Raw genomic sequence first — 22,131 nt, forward strand, 5'->3', positions numbered from 1 at the left:
GTCTCAGTTTCGGCTTCTGGTCTCAATTTCGGCAATATTACCCACAAACTGAGTGGGTCTAAGTTTCTAATTAAAGATTTAAGTTGACTCCTGGTTGCTTGTGCTTTCCTCACTCAACGAATAAATATCGCAGCGAGGAAATGCCATATATAAACAACCATAGGGACCTAACTTATTAAATTAGTTTTCTTTTTAAGTTAAGAATGTCGAAATACTCCATAATTGTGTGTTTTTAAATATATTTAAGTTTTAGTACCATTATTATAAAAATCTCTTTGCAATACTTAATGATTAATTAACTAAAAAAATACAGATATACATCATCTATTACTTTGTAATTTAGAAAAAACATGTAAATATGTTACGTGAACTATGTTTAATACAATAAAAACGGATTAATATTGTAATCTGTCTGATAGCATTTTACAATCAGTCCCATAACTTACCAATAAACTTATACAGCTCTATTGTGACGTACAAAGAGATGGGTATGATGTAGTAGTACAAGAGGAGAAAAGAGAAGAGGTCCTGTAGAACACTAGAGGCTGTTAATGGAAAGACGTCTTCAAAGCCGAAATATTCGAGCCTTTTTGGATTCCACATTTCTATGAGTATTTTGGCCACGAAAGAACCAATCACTTCGAAAAGGAGAACGTAGATGAGTAGCACAAGGAATCCGTTGACAGCAGATTCGCTTGATGAAAATTTGTTCCCTGAATATTTAGAGTTAAGAGCCAGTTTTGTTTCTTCACCTGAAAATTATCATTTACTAAATAAGCAAGTTTACGCCAAACTTGTTCAAGTACTTATACTGTGAATGGAGCAAGTCCTCCATTCGTATAAGTGTAGAATATAAAAAAGCTTTTGTTTTTTGCCTAAAAATCTAGGACGTAAAACAATCTTACATCAAGTTTCAAGAGTTGTTAAAAAGTTTTTTCTTTATGAAGTTCATTAATTCTCAAGACGAGATTGTGATGAGATTCTGAAAGCTGATCAAAGCACCTCCCGCTGATTTTACTCAAAAATAAACATGAAACATTTGTTTTTTGCAAATAGCCGTTAATTGTTATCGACGTGGACTTTTACATTAAATAATTTCATGCGTTATTACTTCAACCTTTCCCCAAAAGTCTTAACTAACGTAGACTAGAGCATAGTAACAAAACTAACACCCATATTACATGTAATTATTAACAGTATGGAATTAAAGTCACTTTATTATTATAATTATTTTATGCAATCGTAATTGCACGTGACGCACAAAACATATTAGCATTTTTAAAACTAATTTAGATAACACCTCAAACTCATTAGAATAAAAAATATATACTGCGTATTGACTAAAGTCCCATTGGATTTCGATATAATAATACCCATTGCTAACTTTTGTTTTGTTTCCGATACAGAGAAACAGGGATATCCTAGTGGCTTTAGGGGCGAATGATCGTTTGTCCACCCACCGCCCCGACATGGAAGCAATAATGTATGAAAATGTATGCCTCGTTTTTTTACTTACCTAGCAAAACTACATGTGTAGTGAGTACTGTATATGAATTGGTTCTTCGATTATGCGAAAATAGTTGATGTATTTTTGGTGTCTATTTTCATCTCAAATACGGTATAATATTTTCATTGGAAAAACAAATCCCTGGCATCGGAACGGCGTCTGCTTCGGTGCCGGTGAGTGGAAAAACGGATCTCAACCCAGAGGTCTTAGGTTTAGGTGGGTTGAGCACAAATGGACGTTCTGTCTATGTGCGCATTTAGCACTAGCTCGTAAGGTGAAGGAAAACATCGTGAGAAAATCTTGCCTTACACCCAAAGTCAACGGCGTGTTAGGTACAGAAGACTGATCACCTACTAGTCTTAAAAAAAACAAAAGATGACGAAACAGATAAAGCGTTTTTCACAGCTGAGTAACGCTCAGTTGTTGAAAACGCAACGATGTTTTCCTTAAGGCAGTTTTAGCCGCGAACAACACTATGTGCAACCAGCTGCCCACTAAAGTACTTTCGAACCAATTCGATATAGGGTCCTTCAAGAAAAGAGTGTACCAACCATCCGGCAACTCACTTGCCAGCCTTCTGACAATATGTGTGCATAATGGGTGGCGGTATCACATAACATCAGGATAACCTCCTGCCTGATTGCCATCAGTTATATAAAAAAATCTGAGAAGCCACTGGTTTATTCACAGTAGTTATTCTCACCAGTATAGACGGCACATCCAATAGCCCACTCAGTATTCTTCACTCGGGATCCTCTGAGCATTATATTATCTGTATTTAATGGTAAGCTGGGTTGGCCGGGTATTTCCAATCGACCGTAGAACGTGTAAAGATCTGCGACCGGATGTGGTAGTTCTATGCGGATACCGGGCGGGATTATATCTACAGAATAATTTATGATTACTAAATTGAAAACATGGAATTACAGAGTATACATTTTATTTTATAATTTAATAATATTTATTTATTAACACTTTGTGGAATTATTAGTAGATATACAATCAGATAACATACATTATTAAGGAGGCAACGGGCAGCTTTATTGCTAAGAAGCGATCCTTCGAAGGAAAATAAATGTTAAGGGTAAAATACAAAAAGTAACAAAGTAGACGTTTACAATTACAAAACTAAAGCTAATCTTAAGAATCATGAATAACAATGAATGGTTGTTTCTAAATCCAATAAAAAATAATATATTTAGAATTAAAATAGTCACGGTGGAACTTAAAGGATATTATGTTGAAGGGGTATATTTGTAGAAGACTTTTTAAAAGAAAGTTTTTTGGGAAAGTATTCTACAAAAATACCTATCTAATTGTATCGGGGAGCGTATTCATAAAACTTTATGGCGGAGATCCTAAATGACTAGCCTAAAACGGATGATCTGTGAGATGGAATTTCCAAAATGCATCATTATGCATCTAAAGAGCGTAATATATTCTAAATACAAACAGATTTATTTAATTAAATGTTAACAGGAAATGTTATAGTTCTATTATACTCTATTAATATAACGTACCTGGCGTGTATCCAACCAAAGGTGGTGGAACCCTGAGGGTCTTCAAATTGGTCTCTCCATCTAAATTTGCGGTGGTGACGAAACATTTTCCTCTTTCACCAGCAGAACATAAGAGAACCAGATCGGCTGGTACCTCCCATCCCCTTTTCACTCTCACAAGGGCACCGGGGGCAATAGTAGAGTTCCGAACTTCCTTTATAACTCCTTTGTGAACTATTTCCACTGGGAAAAATAATGATGCCTTATTGTACTACTACAAACAATTAGGATTCAACAAAGCTATGTACTGGGTACTAAGTATTTATCATTTATCGTATTTTCTTTGGTTCAAGGTGGTGTTAATCTCGTAACCGGTTAGGTTAGAGGTTTATTGTAACATCTAAGTTCTAAGACAATGTACCATTTTGTTTCGATTATGAATTTAAAAAATATGAATAACCAAACACAGCGAGAGACACCAATGCCTGGTCCTAATTCTTTAAATTTTCTAGGGAACATAATTTCGCTAAAAATATTTGTCTGTCTTTATTATAATACAGTAACAAACAAGTAAATATGTACTTTAAATATGTACAAATTTTTTTGTTAACACTTTAATAGAAATAACTAGCTGACGCGACAAACGTTGTTTTGTCATGTTTATTATTTCTAGGAAAAAAAATTTTAGTTCAATAAAAACAACTATTATGCATCAACTTTAATAAAAAATAGGAGTTGATAGTAGAGGGGTGAAAATTAAGGGTTGTAACTTGTATGTATTTTTGTATGCTGTATCATAAAAAATAAGAACAAATTTTTTTTTCTAAAGAATCAAAATAAAAATTTTGGGGTGGATAGTCGACACACCTTATCACTTAGGGGTTTGATAGATAGATAGTATCCGATTCTCAGACTTATAATGCATAAATATATGCATAAAAAAATCATAAGAATCGGTCGAGCCGTTTCGAAGTGTCCACAGCTATACTCTATTGAAGATACACAAAAGATTATAATACACAAGCGTGAGCGCAGACACTAGTGCATTTTCTATTCCGATGGGAAATCTCAGATGGTTCTATACGGCTGGAGTGTCATGAAAAGAGCCACTGTGGGTTGAACATTGTGAACTTCATAACTTAGAATTGAATTTTCTTATTTAAAACTTGCTACGGAGTCAATGAGGTTTTTCTTTTCTACTTTAGTGTATAAGTTACCCAAGCCGCAGCAGTAACACGCCTTGATTATTGCCTTGTAGTTGATATATATGTATATATATGGCGATATCTATTTAAAGATGTTCCAACCAGGTTCAATTAACGATATATTCGAGTGGTGTTCAAATGATCATGTAACTTGTTACATTTAATAATAGTTATCAGTTATATCTTCCGTGTTGATAATAGTTCGAGAAATAGACATGTATAGCGCTAGTTTATTATGATTATTATGTTTAGAACGACAATTTGGTACTTGGGAATACAACTACATATTTCGGATTTAGAAACAAAAGAAGGCTGGCGTCTTAGTTGTTTAAAAAAAATGGCGGCTTCGCTATGGCATAGGAGTTGTCGGCGACACAAAAATAGACTATTTTTGTCAAACTAAAATTAAAGTAAAAATTATGAAATCCATCAATTTTGTTTAATGTGATATAGATTGGTTAAATTAGGCTCCATTTTTATTCCAGTACTGTATTGTAATCATAAATATTATAATCTTATCGATGTGTAAAACAAAACATCTAAAAAATTGCGATAATAACACGTATGTCTAAATTTATCACCAATACCTTTGTGGTTTTATCTATAATACTGTATCTTTAATCATTGGTTACTTGTAAGTTTTAGGATGCAGATCTGTGATTGAAGTAACCGGATTATTCTAAATGAATAATAGTAAACCACTTCTGTAGTCATTAGCATAATCCAGCTTTTGTTACTTTATTGTTATAACATTTTAAATCAATATGTCAAATGAAGCTTGGCGTAACGGTTGAAGTTCCTTGCGACTTGGCGATTGAAAAGAGTGATGGTGACGTTCTTGCCAGTTCTTCTCGCCGGCTCTTATATCTATCTATCTATAATTTAGATCTTTCTTTCCTTATATTGACGTTCAGAAGAGTACATAGTTACCAATAGGATTATTTAAATTTTGATGTTATTTGTTACAACTGAATACAGCATCTTAATGATGAAACTTATTGAAATTGGTCCAAATCGCAAATTTTTACCTAATGGAGTAATTTTAAGCGTATCATATATATTAGTACCAGCTCTGCCTTCTTTCATAATGACTATGGATATTCCTAACAGCGTAGGGTTATTGAATATTACGTTATTTGAAATTGTTTTAGTGTTTTTAACGCATCTTAAAATAGGCGCATGATGCAAAACTTTATCTGCATGAATCATCAAACAAAGTGTACGATCGGTTTTTCCAGTTGATTGACATTATTATCATTTTAAAACGGGACCTTTATCAATCTATACTTTGATTATCATAAATATAAAAGTTTTTATTTCGTACAAAGTGTAGCCGCATACCTAAAGCCAGTGGCGTAACTACACCATCTGGGGCCCGTGGCAAATTCTTTTGATGGGGCCCTATCAGTAAAAAACGTCCCTACTCAGTTTAATTTTAATAAATTTCGAGATTTTCAGCGTACTCAATTACACGTTGTATATGTCCCACTAATGGCCATAGGCCTCCTCTCTTAGGCGAGAGGGAATGGTCTGTAGTCCCCACGCTAGCTCAATGCGTATTGGAGACTTCACATTCATCCATAGAGCATAATAGCTCTAGGGCAGGGGCCCCGTGGCATTTTGCCAGCCCTGCCACTCTATGGTTACGCCACTGCCTAAAGCATCACAAGTATGTTTAGACGGTCATTACAACTGTTATAAGGAAATAAAAGTGTAAACTTACCTATTTGGTTGTTGACTTTATCATCTGCTTTATGTCGAAGCCAGTCTTCATAACCTTGTTTGACAGCTGTCACGAGCACCATAAAACTCAATGGCGCTATGCTAGTATACGGTGATACGGGACTATCTGCAACAATTTCATTTCTTTATGTCAATTGATACTGGCACCCATTTACACTGCCAGTATCCTCACATTTGCCGACTTTACAGAAATACGCTCTTTTCCTGAAGGAGTCTAAGTCGAATTGCATGGGAAATACTTCAATACTAGCTGGTAGTCCGCGGTTAAAAGTTCTTTAACGAACGCTCAGTTCTGAAACGACGCACGGCGTGAAGTTACGAGATTGGTTATAGTATCTCATTTAACTTTTATTGGCTCAATAATAGACCAGGGTCGATAATTTTTGAAACCAAAAAAAATTACAGTAGGATGAAACCCATTAGAAAAGCAGGGGAATATGATCAAAATGAAAGGAAAAATAAATTACGGTCGATCCGAGTTCGGGAAGTGGGAGGGGTGAGTTTTTAAGGGTGAAAAATTGTTTATCTTGATTTCCGGCAAAACTACAAGTCCTATGGAAAAAAGTTAAATGGCAAAGTTGTAGGTCATAAAAAGATCTACAACTTTTGTATTTGCAATTTTTTCACATAACCTCAAAATTTAGGTGAAAAATTCAAAAAACCAAGTTTTTGGTTTTTTATTTATCTTTTTCAAAAAAAAAATTTTTTCTACGAAATTTGGTGAAAACTTACCTTATTATGTCCCAAATATACTGTAATTTATTTGATTAAAAATATTTATTTTTTCGCCTAATTTTAACATAATATCAAAAAAGCACCCTAATTTTCAATCGAAAATTCTGACGTCAAAATTTCAGCTTTTTTCAAAAAGTTTGGGGGCTTTCAGTTCGAAATCTCTACTTTCCTATGGTAAAAAAAAATATATATATTACCATAGTAAATCTTCTCAGAAAATGCAAAAAATCGTATGCAGTAACGCCCAGACCCGGCATCCCCTTCCTTACATCTCTATGAAATACGAAAATTTTAGCCCATCTAAAGGCTAAAAATTTTTTTAGGTCATTCAGGTATATATAAGTTATCTTAAAATAGTAATAAATAGGCATCTAATTATAATTTAAAGAAGATTCATAGAGAAGTAGGGAAGGGGATGACGGGTCTGGGCGTTACTGCATACGATGTTTTGCATTTTCTGAGAAGATTTACTATGGTAATATATATATATATTTTTTTACCATAGGAAAGTAGAGATTTCAACGAACTGAAAGCCCCCAAACTTTTTGAAAAAAGCTGACATTTTGACGTCAGAATTTTCAATTGAAAATTAGGGTGCTTTTTTGATATTATTTTAAAATGAGGCGAAAAAATAAATATTTTTAATCAAATAAATTACAGTATATTTGGGACATAATAAGGTAAGTTTTCACCAAATTTCGTAGAAAAAAAATTTTTTTTGAAAAAGATATAAATCAAAAACCAAAAACTTGGTTTTTTGAATTTTTCACCTAAATTTTGAGGTTATGTGAAAAAATTGCAAATACAAAAGTTGTAGATCTTTTTATGACCTACAATTTTGCCCTTTAACTTTTTTCCATAGGACTTTTAGTTTTGCCGGAAATCGAGATAAACCGTTTTTTACCCTTAAACTCCCCCCCTACCCCTTCCCGACCTCAGATCGCCCGTAAATTATTTTTCCTTTAATTTTTATAATATTATCCTCCCTTTCCAATAGGTTTCATCCTACTATTATTTATTTCACTTTTTATTTATTTTAAAGGCTATCTGCACTGGTCTATAATGTCTTAATCTCAATGTTCGAAACACAAAATCACAATTATCAACTTACCAATAACAATAGCGATAACGGTGACAAACAAGAAGTAAAAGTTGACAACTCTACGGAACTGCTCTGCTAAGTTCTTGGGCAGAAACATAAGAAAGGTGTATTTGGATGTTTTGATCTTGTTGTGTTTTTTCTTTCCCTGATCCACTACGCCTACTTCGATAAGTCGCGTCTCCGAGATGTCGGACACCTTTTTCGGCTGAAATAAAAAACAGTAAATTATAGTAAGATCTGAAGCATGTTTTAAATGGAATCGTTCTCATCATTATTGAAGTTATACTTCTTTTGGCGCGTTAGGGAAAAATTATAAGAGTACATTTTACGATGCGCGCGTACACCTTGACAAAAATCCGACACCCTGAAGTTAGCTATAGTCGACATTTAGTTTTTTCTATTGATAGTGTCGTTTTTTCTACAAACGTAGAATACAATTTTTGAAAAGATTTTTATCTTGTTACGCCAAAGAAGTATAACTTCTAACGCGTGTACATAAGTACACACACGTTTTTTTTATTACGCGCTAAAATATACATGGTAATATCGAAATAAGTTTGAAATGAAATACAGTAAAATCTCTTTATTCGCGAGGTATATGTTCCATAAATACAGAAACCGTGAATACAGAATGGTAATTTATATGGGTTTATAAAATAAATTTATGCCAAAAAAAAACACAAATATCAAAATAAAATCAATTTTATTGATGTTATTGAACATTTTGATTATGTTATCATTATCCTCAGGCTTAGGCAATGGTTTGAAGAATTTTGTTATTATCTCTTGCTTGGCAGTTTTTAATAGCTCCTTCAGTTCAGACTGATACTCAGCAGTCGCATTAGCAATTTGCCTCTTAAAATTAAGACTTCGTTCCATAGATGGATGTTCCAATGTTTATAAAGAAATCGCAAAGCTCATTTGCCATTCTTAAACCTTTTATGATATTGCGTTAAACACCTATTGGAATTTTGTATGACATTTTAGACCCGCGAATAAAGAAATTGGGTTGCATTTTTTTGATCCACGAATGACGGAAGCGCGAATAAGGAGCTTTTACTGTACATAAATATTTCTAAGTACGAAAATTTCACGCCTAGGTCCCATTTCCGGGTACAACGATTGAGCTTCAGTAAATATACAAAAAATTGCCCTCATAAGTGCACTCTAAAGCAAATCCATTTTTCCGAACAGCATAAGGCTCTAGGTTAAACTAATTCAAGGTGAGACCAACCAGCCCGTGAGACACCACACATCTGTTTTATACTCCCAATAATTATAAGAATAATTGTTATATACATAAAAAATATTAGCAAATTCATATAAAATTACTTGATTAATGCTTTACTTTATGAATTTGGTTGTAACCGAACCGGAGGAAACATAGATTCAAGCAAAGGTTATCCTACGTATATATCTACAGATATTTAAAGAATATCAGGAAAGTTATTCGTTTATTACTACAGGATAAACTACTGATAAATAAAGTGTTACTCAATTTCAGGTCCTCTTAAAATTCCGAAACAAGGTGTTGCTAATGACTATAAAATATATTGGTATTTGTAGACAATTAGATAACGAATGTTTAATGGCTCAAACTATCACGACATCGACTTAATATGACTGGCAATTTTGAGACAATGTGCGTATTAAATCAGGTAAAATTCACATACGCCAATTACATTCGCAGTTATATAGAAATTAAGGAATAGTGGATGAGTTGGTTATTTAGGATATATTAAATAATACAAACAGACAGGTTTTTTATTATACAACTGTGTGATTGCATGGTCGTTGCAAACGACGAAGTTCTCACGGCATCATTTAGAAGACATTTATTGCTATTATTTATTGAAAACGTTTTAACACTCATTCTATGAAGTCGTGGCATGGCCTTCTGCTTGAATATTAATTAAATGCCCTTGGGTAAGTTTGGAAGTTAAAACCTTTATCTTCAGCTCCTTTAATTATCCATCAGGCACAAATCGGGAGCTATACGTAGATATTTATCGAAAATGAAATTGTTAAAAAAGGTTTAACAATACTGGGAATTACCTTCCTTTATTAAATACTGTAGTAATGTCCAGATTTTTGGGTCATGAGAAACTAATTGCAAAATTCAGACCATTCAACCTATGAATATAACAAATAGGAATAAATAAACGGTAAATTCGAAGATTCTAAATTGTAAGCATTTAAATATACAGGGCACAGAAATCCGATAAGGCTTTGAAAAATGCCATTTCTAGGTAACACGGCTGATCTCTTATCCACTAATATTTCCAGACAATGGCGTGCGGTCGTCAACATCATGACAATTTTTATGTAAGGTCAGCTGTTACGCGTGATGTATCTATTATTGGCTTTTTTGTATTATGCCGAACTGAGTTTACATCATTCTGTTTACCTAATTTTATTTCTAGTGGTGGCATTCATGCAGCGGGCTGTCCTTTTCACTATATAAAATATATCTATTATTATGGCGGAGGGGCGATGGCTGGCCATGCGTCGTACTTGTGAACGAGTACAACCTGGGGACTGGTAGGATTCGAATTCGAGTCTGCGATGATATTATTGCTTGAAATTTCATCCGCTTCATCTCGATGTACCTTGTTGAATGTTGTTCTTGCTATAATATAAGTGCTCCTACTTCGCAATGCCTACTGCTGATAGAAGCTTAACTACCTAATTATTTATATAATGTCATGTGAAGCAAGATGGAATAATAATCTTGGAAGACCTGGTAATTGAAGTGTCGGAGTTTCAAGCCAGAGAACCGGCATTAGGTAAATGTAATGTTATACATATGTTAATGTAGTAATTATGTTTAGAGACATAAATTTTTTTTGACGTTCTTAAGTGTATAAGTGTTGCCTCGTATGTAATTTATTTTTGTTTTCACTTTATCTATTATCAGAGAGCAGTTTTAGCCTAGAAGCTTCAGCGCGCGCCTTTGTGCGTTCGAATCATGGCGGTGAAGTAATAGGTTTTTATTTATATGTGCACACGCGATCGTATGGTGAAGGGAACATCGTGAGGAAACCTAAATAATAAATACATGACAAAAGGCTGATCACCTATTATTTATCCTACAACAGATATAGAAATCTGAGTCACAACATTCAAAACTTTCTATCATTATCAATGCGGATATTAACATGAACAAAAAAACATGTTATCTAGCTTATGTATCGTAAAAATTAGATTACCTACGTAGCCATAAACATTATATGAAACCCCTTTTGTTTGCTCAATTGTTAGTGGTCATTATTCCAAAGGAAATGATATAGTAGCTGGATACCTAAAACTTTTAAGTTAAATATTTTTAGAATACTATATTTCCGTGGTATAAGCATTATTGCAATACAAATAATCGCGCTAAGATGTTTGTTCTAATCCAAATTAGCAGGTCAACATGAGATTACCTTTATTATTATTATTACGTTTACGTAAAGTTTAGTCTTCATTCCTGATGTTTAATATAAAACGGTGCTGGATTTAAAATGTTATTATTGCTAATATTCATTTTAATATTTTTTATCTATACGTTACCGATTATTTGTATCACACAAATTATTAAACATTAAATTCTCATGTCGTTATCACTACATGTATTTGATAAAGGTAAGGTATTTCACCGGGATTTTTTAAATATAAGAGGGGGGGGATCTTCTGGTAAAATTCAGAATCGAGACTAAGCGTGAACTGTGAACTCCCTATGTCAAGATCCTATAAATTGTGGACATACGGGATTCTGATCTTTCTATGTTGAATTAAAAGGTAACGAATTTTTGTTTGTTTAGTTTTAGATCATAGTAAATTTTCTGTACGCTATTTGAATTTAAATAATGGGATTAGCCACAAACCCTGAATACCTGAACCTGTAAAATCTTAACAATGTACAGACATTAAAAAATGAGCTATCATCGGACATAACAGATAGCATTTCGATTGAGATGCTATCAAACCGTAAAACTTAAAAAAACCAAAGAAGGCGTTTATATTATATCGCGCTTCGTGACCGATCGGTAATCAGCAGTGATTCAATAAAGATAATAATTATAGTCATTTGTATTTTAAATATTCAGTATCAATTTACATAACATGCGTCGATCTTTATCTAGTGTAGAAACATGATATACCACTTATAACCGCATCCCCAGAATTCTTTGTTTACCTACGTCTGAATTAGTGGTAAAATTTGATTTTGTAACTTTGCCTTCGCTATACACGAAAACGGATTCATGTGATTTTGATTTAATATACTAAAATAGAGAAGTTCGTATATTTGTACTTCACTAATTTCTAATGAAAGTTTTAACAAAACTTACAGATTTTTGAATGTTCAAGTATAGATACTTTATGAAGGTATTTTATATGCGAGCGATTCTTTACTTTATTGTTTATCTAAGTACATATTGTAAACGTATTCTGCGAGTCAAACAATAAAAAACTTACGCGCCAAAACGTGACCAATAGACAACATGAAAGTAGACATTCTCGAAGTCGCTGAAAAAAGTTTCGCACAGATACATAATCCCTCATCATAACTTCACTTCACTAAACATATTTGTAAAACACAGGTAATTCAGCCTTTTAATGCGACAATGAAAGAGTGACTGAACATATCTTATCAAATACATGATATCAATGAAAAACGGCGTGGTTCGACAGATTAGCCAAGACTTTCATATCAATTTCTGTGGATAAGCTATTATAAATCTACAAAGATATTTCACAGTAAAACACTGGTTACAAATCATATAAATTAAGACTGCATCTAAAAGTTTAAAATTCAATTATAGCGGACAACTAGATATTAAGGTTAATTACACTCATTAATAAAGGTAATTGACGAAACCTTTGAAAATCTCATTAAAATTTGACAGTCAATATAGGTTAAAAGATTATTTGTTTAACTTCTTTGTCTTATACTACTGTAATTTATATATCTTTTTACATAAAAATTGCTATCCTTTTTTAGTCATGTTCTATTAAGTCTTCATATCATATTATAAATAGCTACAAAATGGTGAAGTAAAATCTGATCAGGTCATCACCTGGGATAAAATACCTACAGGACATAAATAGACTTATTAAAATATTTTACTGTGCATTCTATAAAAAAGTTTTATATGTGTGTTATTTCATTTTTTAACAAGAGATAAATACTATTAAGTTTGCCAGGTGTCACACTACATTTAAAGTGTTGTAATGTTGTCATGTTCCCATGAAACCATATTTTTTATTAGTTTCTTGTTATTGATTATGATTGATGGGAATTGTGAAGCCTTAAATGTATATAATCTTCGAAGGTATGCCAATGCAATATGTACAACATGCTGCTATTTAAAAAAAAAAGAAAACAGCTGTTTTTTTACGTAATACTTAATTATGTTGTTGGCACATCATATTTTTTAAGACTTCATATTCAAAGACAAACAGTTACCTTTTTATATTGTTGTCTTATAAGACAGAGATAGATTATAATCTAATAGGTGTGATGGGTATTCTGAAAAAATAACTCACCTTTGATGTTTGAGCATCAGATTTTAATGAGAAAACTAAAATCATAAGCCATATTTTAAAGATAGTTGTAAATTTATTAGTGGAGTGATGAGTCCTAGGAATGTTACAATAATATTCTTAGATTCTCTTAAGCTAGATAGTAATTGATAAGTGTGGCATGGATGCATAATAAAGAATGGTCGGCATAATACTGGATGTTCCTGTTGGGTTATAACAGAATAAAAATCCTTTTGGTTTATCCTGAAAAGTTATGGACTTATTAAAGTTTTACTAAATTTTTTTCTTACCTAGATTCAGCAATTTTGAATGCATAATTTTTACACTCTAGTCTTGGTATTTGTAGTATGCAACTTGTTAAGATTGACTTCATGAAGGAAAGAGGATATATTAACTTTAATATACAAACTTACTTTGTAAAAGATATTTTCCTTATATCTTCCAAATTCAATAGCATTCCTGAAGAATCCCATATATTAAAACTAAAAGAGGGCACACCATAGCTCAAATGGTAAAATATAACAAACTCGGCTTTAAACAATTGTCCTTTGACATCAATAAAAGTGTTCTTCCGAATATAACTTTTACAGATGTCCGAGTTTTCGTACAATTTCCAATCATCATGAAGAAGATTAGACGTTTCAATAAAGGCTTTTGCTGAAGATAAAAATCCTTCTGCAGTTAATTCATATGCCATCTTCCATTAAGTATAAGAAGCGTAAATTGTTAATAAAATAAGCATATAATAGAATTATAAGTGTGCAGTGTCTAATTAGTTCAAAACTGTTCTATTAATTTTTTTTAATTGCATTTTTAAGCGTTAATAATATCATATAATCAGAAATATTTTTCACATTCAGATTTCAGAACTCAATTTACAAAATATGTACCACAGACCACTAAGCTAACAGATGAATAATTAGAAACCAATGGCCTGGTATCTAGACCTTTATGCCAAAGTGACCTGAGTATAGGTCTACCAGGATCTGATGGCAAAAAGGGAAAAAAGAAATTGACGCTAGCAATACTGGGGAAATTGGAGTAAAACGTTTTGATACTTTTTTTTCCTTATAGCGGCTGATTCTGTGTGTGATACATGCAAATATATAAATTTATCCAATGTGGGGTTTGAAATTTAGATGAAAACTCCAATTACTCTGTTCATGAGTTTATTAATTAATTAAGAACTTGAAAATGGTTCCAAATACTGCACATCCATAAAAAAGTCTTCAACGAAGTATTTATAATAAACCTTTCCTCCTGCATCTCAATTAACCGATCTTGTTCTATGAACTGATTTTCAATTTTTATAACATGTTCACAAGATTTTCGCCATTCATCGATCCCTATTTGAGAGAAATAAACAGTGTACAACTCATTCATCTTGTTTCTGATCAATTCTAAATCAAAACTATCCAAGTTTATTTGTAGTATAAGAAACCCCTGAAATAAACCAAAGTTTAGTATAAGTACATAATATAATACACACGAAAAATCCCATAAACCAAACTATCAAGACGTGTCATTCCTACTAACCAGTCAACGCTTGCACATGGCTCAATATCGATGATTGTGTATGTTCTGCATCTTGTTGACCAAGTATTCTTTGATAAACATTGAAAACAATATGTCTTGCTTGCGATCGAAGAGTTTTCTTCGACATTTTCATCACTTTTTAAAGGAAATTTGAAGCCAAACCAAAAACAATTCCTCGAAATTTCAGTTGACACATGAAATTTTTCTTTTATTGCCATATGTAAATCGCTAATTTTTAAATTTTTTTTTTGCCATCAGATTCTGGTAGACCTATAAATCAAAAGAAGCACAGACTAAGTGCACACTAAGTTACAACATTTTATATTATTGACTGTTGTTAAAGTTCAGAGACTGAATTAAAGAGGGCGTGATCAAATTTTAGGCCTTCTTCTCTTCCCTCCCATATTAGTACTCTTGAGACTTGATCACAAATCTCAATTCATAATCTGTGACGGCTTGTTTACTATTTAAAATATTTTGAACTCACAAGTGTTTTGGTCTTGCTACAAATTATTTCTAAGATTTATTATGAGATGTATATAATGTCTACATTGTTAATGTATACATTGATTCTATAGAAATCGTCTACCTATAAATAGTAAAAATAAGATTCCTTACTTACGATGAATCTTGAACTACTTGGTAAATATTTTTAATACACAAATATTTTTATCCTTGTTTAATTTATTAACTTACCACATATATGTTTCAGAATCGTTTGGTCAGAATTATCCAGAGGTATGTGGTCTTTAGCCAGTAAGACATGTTAAATTCAAATATTTACCTTCAGGATTGGGGTTATATTTACTATTTGATTTAACTTTTTGCAGGAGTTTGATGGTGCACTAGATTCTATATCTTTAGCAGCAACATGTGCATTCAACAGACGTGGCACGTTATTAGCAGTAGGATGCAATGATGGAAGAATATTTATATGGGATTTCTTGACCAGAGGCATAGCAAAATCCTTATCTGCCCATGTATATCCAGTGTGCAGTTTAAGTTGGTCCAGAAATTGTAAAAAGGTTTTATTTTTATTACCTACTCCTACCTAACCTAGTCTAATACAGTGTAAACTCTTTATAACATTAAAGCCGGTTGCAGACCGAAAACTAAGCTATGCCAAGCAAGCTAGGCTAAGCTAAGCTAGAAATAAATAGCGTGCACACCAACAGCTAAGCCAAAGCTCAGTCAGTGTGGCGAAGGATGTGCAAATGGTGTGCGGGGTAGTGGGAGGGGCTTAGCTTAGCTCGTGTAGCTGCGCATCGGCATACACAACTAAATTAGCTTCGCATATTTTAGTTAGCTCACATAGCTTAGTTCGCATAGTTTGCGGTCTGCACACAAGTATGGAAAACTGCGTCAGCTATGCGAGCTAAGCTAAACTAACTTAGCTTAGCTCTTGGTCTGCAACCCGTATTAACCCAATACCAATATTAGTTCTTCTCTCCCTATAACAAAACCTCTCTATAATGAATAAAAACGCTTGGTCCCTTGAAATTCATTATAAAGAGTTTACACTGTATATACAGTAATGACAATATATAAGTAATTCAAGTCTAAGGATTGTTATTTTTTTCGTAGTAGGTATGACTAATAAGAACATATTATTTATTACAACATTGATACTTAAGTTTGTTAGTAGTTTAGTTAATAAACTTATTTTTCATGTGCGCTTAAATTGTTGCATTCTCTGGAATGTTTAGTTAATCAGTTAATTAGATTCTTAAGTTTGATAATCTACTTCCTCTACCACACTTTAAAATTATCTAAAAAAACTGCTTAATAATTGTTCAATGTGGTATGTTGCAGCTGTTATCATCATCGACAGACCATAATGTCTGCATATGGGATGTGTTATCAGGAGAATGTGAGCAACGGTATAGATTTCCAACGCCCATACAACGTGTTCAGTTTGATCCACGAAATGATAGACGTTTCCTCGTCTGCCCTATGAGGCATGCTGCGTTATTAGTGGATACAGAAGGGGGTCATAAAATATTACCAATTGATGATGATGTAAGTGAAAGGAATTGTAATAGCACACTATAACACTCTCTGTTTCCTTTACTTCACAGTTATTCAAAATGATCGTGGTTTTCCTAAAGTGCTGGATTAACTGTCATAGTTAGATCTCACCTATTGCTGAGTTAGTTTTCCATTGAAAGAGTGGTACCTATATCAATTACTATTCAATGGGTAATTTCTCCAATAATTAAAAAATGATTTTATTTTAGGGTGATATTAATGTTATAGCTTCATTTGATCGTCGTGGTGACTATGTCTACACAGGAAATGCTAAAGGAAAAATTTTGATACTAGACTCACAGAAGCTGACTGTTAAAGCAAGTTTCAAAATAACAGTTGGAACATCCAGCACAACTGGTATTAAAAGTATTGAATTTGCGAGAAGAGGCGAGTGAGTATTATACATTCTATTAGAGATGTCAAAATTGTTCTAGCATTTTTATATTTCTCTTTATTATGTTTCCTTTATTTAGTCTAAGAAGTTAATGTGTCAGAACTCAGAAGTTAACTGTTGCAATGTTAATTCTCGGACACATAATTCACTATTTATTGATAAACGCGGAATCTGGCCATGAACGTATCTCAAACGATCACGATCAAATGCACTTTAGAGCAAAGAAGATGTTATTACAACTTAAGAGAAGTAGTATAACTTAGTAGTATAATAGCCATATACAAATAATTCAGAAAATCACTGTTTTTCACATCTATTGTTGATTTAAAATATAAAAAAGGGAGAAAAATTTCGAATAAAACAAGGTCTGTTACATAATGATTTGTTTTAAAATTTAGAAGGTAATTTTGTTTTGTTAATATTTTACGATCGCAGTGAAATTTAATAACAATAAAATATTCATTTGTGGAATTACTGTAGTATCAATTTTACTTCAAAAGTAAAACCAATTTTTTTATTTCTAGCTGCTTCTTGGTGAACACATCTGATCGTGTAATTCGTGTGTACGATACAAATACTGTCCTCAAATGCGGAGTAAATGGAGAGCCTGAGCCTATACAGAAGCTACAGGATCTTGTTAATAAGTATGTTTCCATTAGCATATACAATGACTATATGGTATGTTAAATTATTTGCGATATTTGTTTTAAATAAGTGTTGTTTGATGATTTGCTGTTTTAAAAGAGTACCGAGAGTTTTTTACGCCGGCTTTTTCTCTCGGCCTACACCCTCTGTCTTCTTTGCCGATGAGTAGGGATGCCTACAAATTCAAATTTAATGACGTGGAATAAGTGATACATGCATCTTATGTTCCATAATAAACATATTTTATTTTATTTTTTTTGAACCCGGAAATATTTTTTAAAATCACAACTCAAATGTCACAACTAATTTTTAGTTTTTTAAAAGTATTTTTCATGAAAAGCAATTCGTATCGCTTATATAATATTTTTCTTTTAATTCCTCCTACCAGGACGACATGGAAGAAATGCTGTTTCTCAGGCGACGGAGAATATATATGTGCGGGTTCAGCCCGGCAACACGCGCTCTATATTTGGGAGAAGTCTATCGGGAACTTGGTGAAGATTTTGCACGGCACAAAGGGAGAGATGCTCTTGGATGTGGTTTGGCATCCCATAAGGCCTATAATCGCTAGTATAAGTGCAGGTAAATACAAATTTATATGAATTAAACCGATTCAAATATGTCTCTGTAACCAACCAGTCCAGTCTGCTTCAAAAATGGTGGAGTAGTCGTAGGAAGTAGGAATATTATTAAAATGACAGTTTCAGCAAAGTACTCTATCTGTTTTCATTTCATTTAAAGAGAGGATTAAGTTTAAAATTAAAACCTTGTAATAGGACTGAAATAATTTTTATAAAAAGATTCATTTATTCTATCTTAAAACAAGGGATTAAGAAAAAATGATAATCACATTTCCATAAATTAATTATATTTATTATTTAAATATAATATTAATAGAATAGGTAATTATAATTGGTCAAACCGAAAATCGGATTCTATCAATTGAACTAAAAATGCTGTTGACAAATTACAATCAACCAAAAACAAATGAAACTTGCTATTGCTTTCTTTTGTTTTACATAAATATTATGGGCCTTTTACACTAATAAATATCACATAATCGGCTCCCAGTTCGCGTCTTCCCAAGTAGGAACGCCGGTAATGCTACTAGAGTCTGGCTAATGAAAGAAGATAACGAAAAAGCGCGGCAAATTCAAAGAAATTTAGTATGGTATCTATAAAAGTTTGATATATTTTGTGGATTAAACTTACTTGATACTTGATTTTATGTTATTATTTTTTACATTGATAGTAACTGTATTTCTATGAAATTAAATTCTATACGTATTTAGTCTTTTACTATTGATACTTAAAATGACTAAAACTATATTTATTATAAAACACAACTTTATTCAAAATCAGAATCCAAAAAATTAATAAAACAAAGTTTAGGCTATTATACCTGTTAACTATTCGGAAAAAATATATAATAGAAATAAAAATGAGGAATTGCATGAAGTATCAAGACAATAAATCATACTAAGAAATTCAATGACATTCTGTGTTGTCAACCGAAAGTTTTCAAATAATTCAATTATCTTCTTTCATTAGCCAGACTAACAAAATAGGTGACAATTTTCGCTGGGAATCGATCCCTGTGTGGGTACTACGCAGCCCAAGTTTGTTCGTAATTATTATTAGTGATATAATGTAGGTGTTGTCTCAATCTGGGCACAAAACCAAGTTGAAAATTGGTCAGCGTTCGCACCAGACTTTAAGGAGTTGGACGAAAATGTTGAATACGAGGAGAGAGAGAGTGAGTTTGACGTAGAAGATGAAGATCGGTCCGTTGACATGTGTGGGGAAAGCCGGGATGACGAGCAAGTTGAGGTAAGTTCAATCTAATGCTCATTTTAATAGAAATCATTGACCTGCATTTTTATTATAAACTCAAAAAAATTATTAGATAATTATCTACTAGCTGCCCCTACGAACTTCCGTCTCGCCTTAATATGTTTTTTTACATGGCTTACCTTTTTAGTAACTACATACCTATATATGCTACCCCGTAGACTGTTCGCTTTTCCTGAATGAAACTAAACCTATGTACTAAATGCAACTAAATTTTTCAATTGTTTTTACTATTTTACCGAATTTTCTCTCTTCTTCTTTTTTTGTTTTGTTGGTTAAATTATATGTCGTTGTCTCAAATAACACAAAATAAAAAAATTACGTCTCTCTCTCTCAAATTATGTTTACCTAAGTTAAAACGGTGCAATTAGACTACTTTATTTTTATAGTCTATTTCCAATAAATGTTTTTAAGGTGGACGTAACGACATGTGAGCCAGTGGCTGCATTCTGCAGCTCTGATGAAGAAGGGGAAGATGAGAATTTGCTGGCTTTCCTTCCTATTGCACCAGAGATTGAGGAACCTGAGGTAATAAAATATTTATCATTTCTTTAAATGTTTTCGATTCCAAGAAATTACTAAAAAATACTGAAAATATCTATATATAGATTATATTTGTATAGGATTGTAATGTCTACATTCAACATATATATATATAAAATAGTTGATACAATATATTTCTAAACTTATTATATATTAACGTTTGTGCACGCCGTCCGCACTTATTACCGAGGCCACACATTGGTTATAATAATATAACTTGTTGGCGCGGCTATAAATAAATGAAAATGTTCCTTTTAATGTTAATTTCGTCATACCTTGTATACATAGTGTACATGGAATATGTATCATCGCTCAAGTTTACGTCTTACGTCCTACAACATTCAAATAACTCCACTTTGGTGGGTTGTACACAATCATTTCTATTCGAAGAACAACCTACTATATTGCCAAAAATGTACATCCTTCAGCGTCAGACAGAAGTAAAACGCTCGGAAGTCAAGACTAGAATGTTCATTTATTTTACAAAATTGTTTCCTTAAAATAATAGTAAATCTAAACAAAAAAAGAGTGTGTGTACTTATGTACAAGCGTTAGAAGTTATACTTCTTTGGAACAACATAGTTGGAATCAACAGAAGCAATAATTAAAAATTATACATACCGACAATTAACCTCAAATCTATAAATGCACTCAAAACTGTTTATTCAAATCAGTTTTATCACTAATATTCAATATATATAGATATATTCATAAATAATAAATTATTATTAGTAGATACTATCACCACTGTATATGAAATTGATTTAATAAACACACCAAAATAATATTTATTTATTCACACTGTTTAATTGTACTGTTACGAAACACGTGTTCTAAATATAAAAATACTAGAATATACAACTTGAACATAGTTATTATCGATTTTCATGCCACCTAGAACTAACTTAACGATGTAGAATGTAGGTGTCGGTGTGCGCGTGCGTCGTAAAAATTCACTCTCATAATTTTTCTCCATCGTGCCAAAAGAAGTATAACTTCAAAAATCGACGGAGACAATAGACTTACCGATGCCGGTATCGGCTTATTTTGTGATCGCACCTGAAGCTACACCTTTTAAAACCTGATACAGAGTTCTTTTAGTAAATTATTTGCTCCATTTAATTTGAATATATATTTTTAAGGATGGCTGGGCAGCAACGCAAGAGACAGTCACGCCTACAGAGACGCCTGAGAAACTGCTACCGGCCGCTAAGAGACCACGCACCAGTACATACGATATAGCACTCAACATAGATCCGCCTGGTAGGCAAAAGTTTCTTTAGAAATAAACTATGCCAGTTTTTGAGTTTGTATTTTAAATTGTTATCTCTTCTTTCAGATCAACCGATGGCGTATGGAGGCAAGAATAAGCAAGCGGCTGGGAGTAAAAAGGTTGCTGGAAGGCCTAGGAAATGAATGTAAATAATAAAATGAATCTGATCAGCAAATCATGAGTTCTCATTTCAATAAAATAACGTTAAACCTTTTCTATATGTTTAAGTATTCGAAAAAACTTGTATAAAGACAAAAATTGGAATATATAATTAATATTATGCTCTATCCCCATTCAATCGAAATAATGGCGTTTGGTGATTATATGCAACATCCACCAAAACTAATAGAAATTGCTAGAATAAATTTGTTTTCATGTAACGGTTAGTGTTACGGTGCAGATGGCACGGTTGATTTATCTTATTCTCTAAAGTCAATGCATAAATATCCAAATGAATGTTTTAAATCCCTACATTTTTATGATTGATACTAAAAACATATCAAATAAGATAGTATGTTGCTATTTAAATATTCTCTTCGGTCTG

The 22,131-nt window shown here is 32.5% G+C and overlaps 3 protein-coding genes across 3 annotated transcripts in view; 1 reads left to right on the forward strand and 2 right to left on the reverse strand.

Moving 5' to 3' along the window:
• The window catches only part of LOC125052425 (phospholipid-transporting ATPase IF), a 36,579-nt gene extending 23,816 nt beyond the window's left edge, over nt 1-12,763 (reverse strand). Inside the window, exons 1-6 of the mRNA XM_047653269.1 lie at nt 12,250-12,763; nt 7,801-7,996; nt 5,935-6,060; nt 3,028-3,249; nt 2,211-2,390; nt 447-752 (exon numbers count right to left, since the gene is read on the reverse strand). Coding sequence (XP_047509225.1) covers nt 447-752; nt 2,211-2,390; nt 3,028-3,249; nt 5,935-6,060; nt 7,801-7,996; nt 12,250-12,339 — 1,120 coding nt within the window. The 5' untranslated portion in view covers nt 12,340-12,763. The remainder of the gene's footprint in view (nt 1-446; nt 753-2,210; nt 2,391-3,027; nt 3,250-5,934; nt 6,061-7,800; nt 7,997-12,249) is intronic.
• Nucleotides 12,764-13,321: 558 nt separating this feature from the next.
• On the reverse strand, nt 13,322-14,223 carry LOC125052402 (ubiquitin-like-conjugating enzyme ATG10). The gene is made up of 2 exons (XM_047653224.1): nt 13,731-14,223; nt 13,322-13,560 (listed from the first exon to the last, which is right to left on the reverse strand). The coding sequence occupies exons 1-2, from the start codon at nt 14,012-14,014 to the stop codon at nt 13,362-13,364; spliced, it is 483 nt and encodes a 160-aa protein (XP_047509180.1). The 5' UTR covers nt 14,015-14,223; the 3' UTR covers nt 13,322-13,361.
• A 1,073-nt stretch (nt 14,224-15,296) lies between these two features.
• LOC125052564 (retinoblastoma-binding protein 5 homolog) lies at nt 15,297-21,762 on the forward strand. Its single transcript, XM_047653481.1, has 11 exons — nt 15,297-15,495; nt 15,566-15,591; nt 15,684-15,878; nt 16,666-16,872; nt 17,091-17,272; nt 17,800-17,919; nt 18,309-18,502; nt 19,575-19,750; nt 20,186-20,299; nt 21,457-21,577; nt 21,654-21,762. The coding sequence occupies exons 1-11, from the start codon at nt 15,477-15,479 to the stop codon at nt 21,728-21,730; spliced, it is 1,431 nt and encodes a 476-aa protein (XP_047509437.1). The 5' UTR covers nt 15,297-15,476; the 3' UTR covers nt 21,731-21,762.
• Nucleotides 21,763-22,131: the final 369 nt, after the last annotated feature.

This window comes from Pieris napi, chromosome 9 (genome assembly GCF_905475465.1).
Source record: "Pieris napi chromosome 9, ilPieNapi1.2, whole genome shotgun sequence".
Classification (NCBI taxonomy): domain Eukaryota; kingdom Metazoa; phylum Arthropoda; class Insecta; order Lepidoptera; family Pieridae; genus Pieris; species Pieris napi.